General features: G+C 39.7%; 1 protein-coding gene across 2 annotated transcripts in view; it reads right to left on the bottom strand.

The window, feature by feature from the left end:
• Positions 1–9,154: 9,154 nt before the first annotated feature.
• The window catches only part of LOC140235955 (transcription factor Sox-6-like), a 171,610-nt gene continuing 169,292 nt past the window's right edge, over positions 9,155–11,472 (bottom strand). For both annotated transcript variants that reach the window (XM_072315949.1, XM_072315950.1), the window contains 2 exons: positions 10,603–10,767; positions 9,155–9,758 (listed from right to left, as the gene is read on the bottom strand). In XM_072315949.1, coding sequence (XP_072172050.1) covers positions 9,376–9,758; positions 10,603–10,767 — 548 coding nt within the window. In that variant the 3' untranslated portion in view covers positions 9,155–9,375. The remainder of the gene's footprint in view (positions 9,759–10,602; positions 10,768–11,472) is intronic.

Below are 11,472 nucleotides of genomic sequence, written 5' to 3'. Positions count from 1 at the left end.
ATGTATATTGAAATACTTTCAATGCCCTTGGGAGTTAACAGTTAACTTGCAATATGCTGACATGGTGAAAACAAAAAAAAAAAGTAACAAAAAAAACACACCAAAGATTAAACTTGAAATTTAGACTTCCAATTGAGGGCGACAAATTTCTTCACTCTCATTTCAAAACTGTCTGTTGCGGAATTACCATCATGATGTCCCACATTAAGGATATTAGCACCATTTCCTGAAAACAAAATTCAGGAGTAGAAATAACATTGTTCATGGCAAAGATAATATTTCTTGCAATTGACATCACAATAGGAATCTTGTGAAAGATATTTCACGCACTCAAATCGGTCACTTGAGGCTCGCTTTAAAGATCAACACATCAACCAGAATAAACGTTTCGAGTTCATGAAATAGTCTGTTATAGCCAAGTCACAAATCGCATAATTCAATTTCTATTTCAACAAAGTCAGCACAAGGAGTTACTAAATTTGAATTATTAATTCAACTCTCTCAGAAATTATCACAAACTCTGCCGATTTATAACTTGTTTCTTTGATTCATGCTAATCATTGTTCTGTTTTGGTTTTTTTTTTCTTCTTCTTCTTTTTTAAGGGGGAACTGTACCAATGTCCATGTATTGCATGCCACAAGTGAAAAGCTATGGCATGCAATTTTGAGTTGTTGTATCTCCAATCAAAATAATTTAGAGATCAGTGTCAAGACCATACATTACATAATACATGGTCCCTTATTTTGACAGGAATTTCACTTACTATTATGCATGCCCTAACAGTGCTGCAAATATGTCCATTAAGCAGACACAATTAGACCTCATAGATATGTGCTCTCCCTCACATGCTCGCATATGTTTCGAATTTTCGGAATTGCGATTTTTTTTAAAGTCATTTAGAGAAAATTGTTTATTCTATTACTTTGCCACCTAATAATGCTGCAGTTGTTTCTAGGTTGTGTGACGCACACAAAAAGAACAAGGCTACATTGGTTTAGTTGCACAAGAGAAGTATTTAATACGAAGCACAATATCTAGTCATTACGCACATTACACTAGTGACAGAAACTTTTGAGTCGTCTTGGTGGGAAAAACAAAATGCCTCGATTGATAGCATTCCAGTGGGAATATGTAATATTCCGCAAAAACCCGGCAAAATATGTGAATATTTAAACTTATGAATATTCAGTAAAGATCAACTGTACAAGAAAAATTATCAGACTAAGAATATTCAGAAGTATTTGTAATATTCACACTTAGTATCTTTTAGATATCACTCCATTTTAATGTGTGTAGTTCTTTTTCTTTTCATTGTAGAGCTGCATGTAACCCGTAAAATTTCACTGAACACCTTTGAGAACAGCTGAAAAAAAAAAACAAGAATTATTTACAAAAGAAAAAAAAAGATAATGGCACACTCGGAGAAGAATAAAACATATTTCAATATAAGATACACTGATATGACCATACATTTTTTTTTTTTTACATACTTTAGTCCATCACCTCAATAACATTAAAACACAGACTCGTTCAGCAGATTCCAGAGCAGCTCTGATGCAAGTAAATCACACTCCACATCATTAGATAAGTACTTATGCAAATAGCAATGAATATGCATGACTCATGCATATTTCATCATGTTCATTTACATCTTCTTCTTCTCCTTTGTTTTCGATGTGTCACCTCCAATGTCTTTCACACTGACCTGTATCCAATCGAGAATAGTTGGGTTACGGAGTAAGCCCCGAACTCGATACATTTCTGGGCAAACTTTTTTACGAGCAATTGTTGGTCCCATCAGAAAAAAACACAAGACAAAATGATATTTTCAAAACATATGAGGACAACAAACAAATTGTTCATTTCGTTGTTGTTTTTTTTTCTTCTAAATTTTTGTCTGACTCTAAGTCACAAAAATATTTGGCATAAAAAGAGTGTTGTGTATTCCCTGACTCTGATTATAAAACATATCCACCACATGGTCTTGAAGACAACTTATGCCAGTAAGTCAACATCCCTGTAGATACATTGCATCACATTTTCCTTTTATTCTAACTACACTGATTATCAACTCTGTCAACATTTATTGTAAGCCATCCCTCCTTTACCTGTGTATGCTCCAAACACTATATACTCTTTCAAACTTGTTATATTTTTCTGTTTTCCATTACTTTCTTCCATGTGGCTTGATACTATCCAAATGAAACCTGCTAATGACCATGAATGGCTAAAAAGGATTATTGAATATGCAAAATAAGAGGAACATTTTTAATTGGGGGGGGGGGGGGGAAGGGAAGAATGTGAAGCAAAGGTTGTTGAGGTCCTACAGTTCATCTGATAGTGACAGAAATTATCCACTGAGATCTCTCCTGAAAGTTAGGTTTGTTATGACAACTATGCCAATCATATTGCGGCATGTGGCACAGCACAACATATTTGGGACAGGAGCCTTGTTTTACTAATAGCACCACAGGTGAGCTGTGGATAAACAGCTTTGCTGTCGTAATTTAGTAACTGAGACAGAGTTGTTTCGTAGATCACCCTGTTTTAGTTTGTAGAGGGTTATCATTCGACACAAGCGTAGAGTGTAGCGTACGATATAGAAGAGTTGTTCTATCATGGCGGTTGCAACTGTTGAGAGCAGCAACTATTCTTGTATGTTAAAAGAAATGGTCCTTGGTACAACAAAATGCATCCCTTTTGATAGTATTGAGGTTTGACATTATCATTTAGGGTGCAACTGCATCCTCAATAGCCCCAAGGGTGCTGTGGCAAGAACATGAATTCCCCTATAGGGTGCTTTTAGAACATTTCCGACCCATTTTTAAAAAGAATTTTGAGCCAGTTCGTCAAATAAAAGATTTGCCACCGATTATCTCATAGGCTCTTTCTTACCCTGAAAACTCTCACATTGGTGCAATGTCAGATGAACAAGTTTGTGGCTTAAACCTTGTTGGTATGGATTCGCATGTTAACCTGTTGAGAGTCCCTAGTATATTTGGGCAGGTGTTTATGGAAAATGCATGTCGTAGCAAAATCAGTCCGTCCTCAACGGCTTCATGATAAACTTTGATAGCATTAAAAAAAAGAAGAAATCAGAGAATGCACAACAGGAATTTTCTCAGTAAATGTCACAACAATATCTCTCCTCCCCTCATGAAAAAAAAAAAAAGAACAAGTCACTTGGATATTATTCTGGCCAGCTTGTTCACAAAGATGGGAATTGGTTCTCTTTCACTATAAATGTTGACGCTGGTGACTGGTTTTGATCTTGACCCTCATAGGGAGAGGCTCTTTTGACCACTCAAGTCCTGGCTCAGTAAAGGTTTTGTTTTGTTTTGTTTTGTTCTAGTTTTTTTTACTCATGATGGTCAAGGGACAAGAAAGGAATCAAATAAATTTGAACTCACATCCAAATCATCTCATATTGTGAATCATTTCGGTAGAAGCAAAATCTATGATTATCTTTGCATTTGAGAAGAAAATATGTGCCTTGTAATATGGTGATTCATGAGGATAAATAATGTTGATTATCTCAACGGTCAGAAGGAATACAGGCTCCCTATGTGTTATAGATACTTCACCGATATTAGATGAAACGAATTAGTGCCCATCGTACTGTCTTAAAACAGCTCTCATTGTTCAATTTGTATCTTTCTTGGAGGGCAGTATTCCCAACTCATAACTGGAATACTCCAAACATTTCCTGAATGGTGTTTGATCAGCATGGGAATCTATGTGTGTCTAGATCATGCAGTATAATAATTATGCATCAAAAGGGGATAAGAAACTAAATCAGCAAACAAGATGCCACAGGATTTGAGGTAGCCACTAAGCTTTCAGAATAGGAAACCAGCTGTTATGTCCTTCCAGTACAAGCCTCTGAAAACAATTTTTCTCTCCATTACGTGGTGCCATGGCTGATATTAAATGTGTCTTTCAATCTTGTATTAAAAGTTTTCACAACTGCTTTGGTCAAGTTCATATTTGTCGTAGATGAGGAAGAACAGAAGTTTATAAAAAAACAAACACTTCATTTGGCAGTCTCTATATTTAATAGAGATTCACTTCGACATGATTATGACGACGATTTAAAAAAAGAAACTAAAACGAACCAATCTGTGATACAGGCAAAAACTGTGTATCTCACCACAGACAGAGATAACAATATAAACACATTGAAAAATACAAAAACAACATTCCTGGCGGAGACATCCAGCTCATGAACTCACAGAGAATTTATTCGTGTCGAGCAGTCTACGACCTCGTAATTATCATTTGATGCATTGACTAGATGTACAAAAATTAAACTTTACAAATAATTCTAAAACAAATTCATTATGCAATTTGGCACATGATATAATTATATATATATTTATATATATGTGTATAAAAAAGGTAAATTAGACATGTTCTCATCCAACAGAGCGCTCAATATGATACGTGTCATGTCTGCGTACACACTAACTAAAGCAACAGAGCTCATAACTAAAACAGACAGAAATCATTCAATCGAATCTGCGCATGGCGAATCTTTCAAGCCGAATGATCATTCTTCTTTTCAGATTTTCATTTTTCTTCGAACATACAATTCTCTCTGCCCCCACCATAAAAGTTCGCCAGCATCTCTAAAGAGGCAGATGGCGTGTTTGGGAGGAAAAACCACGAGGATTAGAGTGATCGCATCTCTTAGCAAGCTTTTATTGTCTTCATCTTCTCAATTTCTTTTCATTTTTCTCATTTTTGACATACGTAATGAGGTAGAGGGCAAACATAATTTGTCAAATCAGCGACGCTAATATACGTTCCGCAAGCTACATCACACTCCCTTTCCCTTGCCACCATGTTTTGCGAGAAATTATCAAATTTAAACAATGAATTGGCAACATGAAAACGAGTTGTTCCCTTCTACATACCGACAAACGGTTGAGTTCATACTATACAGACTTTACTTCTTCTCTTTTTTTTTAAATGTTTCGTTTTTGTTTTTCCGATACCATCACACCATAGATTATATACTTGCTACAACTAGGCAACCACACGCACGCACACAACATGTCAGCACTGGTCAGGCACTGATTGCATTCGCTGCGCAGCAACCTTGCAGCTCGCCACGGGGGTAGTACAGCAAAACCCACTGCCCGCTTTTGCATCTGCCTGGGTTTATACCTGGCAAGACTTGCTCTAAACTTCTAGAGACTCAGTATGAGTCGAGAATGACAAACAATCCGAAATGGTCTAGTTTACAAATATTCTTGTTCTCTTTTTAAGCGACATGTGAAACTGAATTCATCCCTGCGTACAACCAGGCCTTTGGACCAAAACACCCAAGAGTGTTCTCTCAGGAGCGGTTAGGGGTACCTTAACTTGATATTGAATAGGGTGCGAGCAAACTGCGCACGTCACAGCCTCTTCTCGACGCACTGACGAGTGCAGACATGCTGTGTGGTTCACATTTCAAATCGGCAAGTTCCTAAAGACGACCGCCTAACCACCGTACACTTCCATGACGACACGGGCATGACAGAATAAAGGAAGAGTTTCTACGCCACGAATTCCACAGAATATGCGAGGGTTTTTCGACAATCGATCGCTCGGACACACGAGGGGGAAAAAACTGGGCTACAGGTCACTACGCACACACACACACATTGATTACGTTGTTTGAATAAAGATCTAGTGACCACATTTCCACGTGATTTACGACAACACCATTACTGCTTAATACGTACCTCGGCTGAATTTACACAGATCAACCACGATTACACTACACCTTACTTAGCAACAGTTGTCCCTCGCCTCGTCCCTTGAGGGACGTCGGGTCTTGCGCCAACAACTGCATGGTGGAAACATATCTACACTCCGAACCCCCATGAAGACAATAACGGAAGCCCTCTACACACATAACTGGCCCTTCGGCATCTACTACAAGTGTACAAGCCTTCTTCCTTATCACCAAGACTTCCCTTTACGCTTTCCCTCCTAGTGGCGGATCCGGGGGGGGGGGGGGGTGCACTGGGTGTGGGTCCCCTCTTTATTTTTTTTGTTAAAACAAAAGAAACAAAATAGAAAAAATGGTGGGGGGGGGGGGCTACGTGCCTCCCCCCCTTTAATTTCGTAAAGGCAGGGTTCATACTCTTTCTCATGAATTAAATTCCATAACTTTCCATGACCTTTTTAGCCAGAATTCCATGACCTTTCCATGACTTTCACACATTTTTTTTTTTTTTAACACATTACACTGAAAATTTGATCTCACAGTTTTTCAAGACTTTCAAGGCCTGGAAAAAGACTTGGCCAAATTCCATGACTTTCCAGGTTTTACACGACCTGTATGAACCCTGAAAGGTGCCTCTCCTTTACGGAATTCCTGGATCTGCCTCTGTATAAGTACACAGACTATGGCACAAAGTGGGAAAAGGAGGGGGGGGGGAAACAGAAGGGGGGTAGAAAGTTTCCATCATGTCTCTGGGTCAGGTGAGTTGATATGTTCCCAAACCACACCTCCACTCGCCAACCATCCTTCTTGAAAAACCCCCAAAATGACAAACTGCCGCGAAGTTTCACACTATCTTCTTCTGTTTCAAAGTCTATCTGTGAAACTTTCGGAGAGCGATGCCACCTTACACTGTGTTTTGACAAGTCTTCGACATCCATGACACAGCAGGTTGGACGCCTCTCGCAAAACTGACACTTACACTTACTAAATATCGATGTGAGACTGAAATCAACCCAAATCGATTCATTCCGGCGCGACACCGTCTTCCCTCCAATGCTTTCCCACTCTTTTTTCACTCCCACTTTGAGACGTGGTTTTGGCCAGACAGAGTTTCACAGCAAACATAGCACCGATACACATAATCAGTCGACAAGGCATATCTATGAAACCGAACTGAGTGAGCTCTATCGACTTGCGACGAGTTTCTAGAACAATTTGTAACAAAACATGATTTTCCTAACAAATGACACGTAGCTTCCAACAGCTACCGCTGATATCTCTTTCAAATCCCACTTCAGCTGTCTCCCAAGTTTACTGTCCCACAAAGAAACACCAACAACTTTTGGATATTTGCATTTTTTATGTCCAGAGGGGGAAAAAAAAAATGAGTTGAAAACTAAACAAACAAACAAACAAACAAACAAACAAAAATTAAACTGAATACCATCAAGTGAATACAAAACCAAAACCTTAAATACTGCAAGCTTTTGCCGGCAAGAAGAGGGGAGGGGGGCAAAAATTAACACAACACCAAAAAATGAAGCGATGGGGCGGTACACTGCAATGAACCAGGACACATAGAAAAGTATTCGGTGTGATCAATCACGTCATGAGACTGTTCTACATAAAAAAGGTTAATAGTAGTAGTATTTACAAAGAAGTCACAAAAACTTATAAGAATTCAATTCAAGGTGACTGAAATAGCATAAAAAGTTGAAATCTCTCTTTCCTACGAGGAAAGGAGAAGTTTTTTTTTCCTCTTTTCGGTCGTCCTGTACGAGAGCACCTGACTAGTGGCATGCCAAAACATATTGAGTCTCACATCACGAATAACACATGAGCCTAATACATCATTCACAAGCTTTCGTTACACATTCATGAGTCTCATACATATTCATCGACACTATTACACACTATAATCCACAGAGCAAGCCTATGATAGATATATATGTCATGTATAGTTCTAATAATATCATGCCTTCTTCGTATCATATTTATCGTCCACCGTAGTGTCTATACCTAGTGCAATCGCAAATACGAATTCTACTATCCGGCCGAGAGAAATCTATAGCTCCACGACCACGTCAAATCACGAGATATTGATACATGTATACATACATATATATATAATATATATATATATGTATATATCTTGCCAACAAGAAGTCACTATCTTCACAAACTCACAACATACAATCTAGGCTTATCTAATGATTAAAGCCATTAATTGAGGTAAGGTATCTTTAATCTTTTTTTCTCCTCTCTTCATCACTTATCCTCGATGACCATAGCTTATTCTTACACCAACTTATGCCACTAAAACGACACGGTTGCAAGACGAAGAACATTCTTGCACGTCTTTATAATCTTAATTTTTTTTTTTTCCACTGTTTTTTTTTTTCTTAATTTTTTTTATACAAACTCAACCCAACAGAAAAAAAAATTGAGTGATCGCACCCAAAATATGTACATACATACACTTACATAAGAATGAGGAAGTCCTGATTCAATATAATTACGAACTATTGCGTAGTCATGGCAACAGCGAAGATGCACGGCAGGTAGCTGCTGTGCTTGCCCGCTGAATGCAATTCTACAAATGTTGCCGACGGTCACTTGCTGAATTTGTGGTCGCAGACAACCTAGTGTGTGTCCGAAATGCTAACAACAAAATACGTATTGCAGAATTGCTTCGAATATGCGTCAGGAAAAAAACAAATCGTCATGCGGACTACACTTCTTCCACGCACGGAGAGACTCCCGTACATCTGGCATGCAGGAACACAATACGTCACAGATAAATATTTCAAAAAATAGCTGCATCAAATAAATACTTCTGTTTCGTTTATCAATGTCATTTCCACGTCATAAATAAGTTTTCTGTGAACGCAGTCAATGCGTTCTCGTCAAGCGTTGGTTTTACAAAGCGAAATACACGTACACACAAAAAAAGGTGGGTCGCAAACGCGCATGGCATTTTAAATAGATGAAAGCCACATAATAGCAAAGCACTCTGAGCAGTCGTCGAAAAAGAGTTGAATTCATTCCTCTAGCGAATCTTTGTGCATTGTTAGGGCATACATGGCACAGTCTACTGCGGAGTAACATATGACTAAAAGCAGGACGTGCCAGTAATTTTCGTTTCTGCTCCTCCTGGGCAAGCAATGGTTGTAACGCTGCTCAGTGCGTTGAGTGCTTGCTGAACTAAACGAAGGCAAGCGATAAACCAACCAATGAATTTATCACAGAGATCTTGACACTTAAACAGTACATGCACTCCATCCAACCGCATTCTTCTTTATCCAAGACTGACCACAGTTTTGTTCCTGTTTCTGGGGGGGGGGTTTTGACAACTCACTTTCAGCATGGCTACTGATGCCAATCTTTCCTTTTTGTCAGGTATGGTGGAACCTGAAATCCTGTTTGAGGTCGTCAACTTCGACCCTCACTATGAGGAGGTCACTGAGACTTCCTAAGCAGCATGATGTGTCAGTCAAGATCTACGTGACTTTGTCATTGATCAGTTGAATAGAGCTGGCAGGAGCTTACATCAGTCAAAATCATGCTTACACATTTTCATTACAAAATAAGAACCCAAGAAAATCAAAAGGAGGTAAAAAAAAATTGTGATCGCGCGACGACTTCGGAGCTGCGGCTATCGCTCCGACAGGCTCCCGCTGTCCTGCTCGAAAGAGGTGTCGACCATCGTCGGGGGCCGGATGCCGGCCAGGGTGTAGCCGCCGGACGCGTCCAGGAGGGGGAACGTGGGCGTGTTGAGCGTGGTGGCGATCGATGGCGCCCGGATCATGTGCTCGCCGTCGCGGGTGTAGTAGACGTGCCGCACTTCCTGGCGTTTGGCGCGCATCAGCGCCTTGTACTCGCCGATCTTCAGCTTCTTCCCGTCGATGATGCAGGTGCGCTTCGGCCGCGGCTTGTACTTGTAGTCGGGATATTTCTCCAAGTGGGCCTTGCTGAGGCGAGCCTGCTCCTCGTAGTACGGCTGTTTCTCCGCATTCGACATCGTCTTCCACTTCGAGCCTGTGCCCAGGAAGAGAAGGGGGTCACGCTTGAAACATCTCACTAATATATGCCTGTAACGTTAAAACATCATGCGACACACCCGCATGGAACTGCCTCCAAGAAACTCACAATTCACAAAGGGTGACATGAGTATCAATTTACTATCACCATATCGATCCAAGTACCACCAAATTTGGCCTTTCAAAGTTTTTGCGGTGTTGATCCTTCTACATAATCTTTCTTTTAGTTTCAAAATTGTAAAACAGCATTAATCAGTGTCAATTTCAATGCCCTCTACATGAGGCTTATATGAACCTTACATTTTCAAAAACACTATCCCGTAGGTCTCGTACAAAAGTAATGGCTGGTTAAAGAGTTGAATAGACTGAACAGACACAGACTGTTAAAACTACACATGGTGACAACATCAAAGCAGCTAAATGTCGATATCACAGAGAAGTGAGAGATGAGAAATAATGGATTCAACCACTACCCGAGATGATGCTATAAAAATTTGGTGAAAGGATATTTCAAGTTTGTTCTATACACTTCAGAAGATACTATACTGTGCTATCATCAATGGATCGAAAAGATGGAAGAATTGAGACAAAAAAGGTGAGCGTCCAACCCTGTCTACACCCAACTAACTCGAGATGTAACAAGATGTGCATTTCACTTAAGCCATTCTCTCTGAGATTTCGCAAACCTCCATAGGCATTTTACAGGACTCATTTGGTTCCTGAGGTCTATGGGTTATAAACACACGCCCTTTTTCAACCAGAAACAGGACGTGAAAGAGAGTATGTGGGGATACAAAAATCCATGGGGGTCAGGCCGAGAAGAAAGAGAGGGTGGGACTTACCGAGGATCTTGCTGATGTTGGAGTTGTGCATGTCGGGGTGGCGCGCTAGGATCTTCCTCCGCTCCTCCTTCGCCCACACCATGAACGCGTTCATCGGCCGCTTGATGTGGGGCTTGCTCGCCTCCGCCTTCTTCGTGTCGCGGTACATGCGGGCTATCGTACCGGCTGCAATGTGGGAGTACCAGTCACAAGGTTTTGGTGAAAAATACATGTATGTTCACTGAAATTCTCACTGGTCAAGCTTGACAAAAACTTTAGCCAGATGATTATAAAAGGGACAAGGGGGGGGGGGGTAGGACTAAAATGTATGTCCAGTTACTAGGAAAATAATTTCTCTATCCATAAATGATGAATACGTCCACATACCTAGGAACTTCACATCAAAAGCATAAACTCACATCTGTAAAAAAAAATAAATAAATAAATAAAAAAAAATAAAAATCTCCATGCAAAGCAGGTTTTCATTACCACAAACATGAACTGGTATGGTTCCATCAATACTTCAACAGACAGCAGTGTTTGAATTAACCAAAGGTATATATTATCATTGTGATATTTGTTCACATGCATCTCTTCACAGAGACAGCATAATTCTCTCTCTCAAAAAAAAAAAAGAATTATGCAGTGGAGTGCTCTTTTGTTTGCTTTTTTTTTCCTTATTCATGCATTTGAACATCATCACACAGCTATAAGCCAGTAAAGTTTATAGCGATTTCTAAAACTGAACCACCGCAATTTCAAAATAGTGTCTGCAGAGTACCACAGGGATGATGCCAACAGTCTTTTTGTGATATATAATTTAGTGCTGGTTCCAAGCAAGACAACCTTTCAAAAGGTTCTTGGAAGCAGTTTGGAAATGGGTACAAGCAT

The sequence above is a fragment of the Diadema setosum genome, chromosome 12 (assembly GCF_964275005.1).
Source record: "Diadema setosum chromosome 12, eeDiaSeto1, whole genome shotgun sequence".
NCBI classification, from domain to species: Eukaryota; Metazoa; Echinodermata; class Echinoidea; order Diadematoida; family Diadematidae; genus Diadema; species Diadema setosum.
Note: the sequence above shows the minus strand (reverse complement) of the source record. Positions and strands in the feature narration are given on the sequence as shown.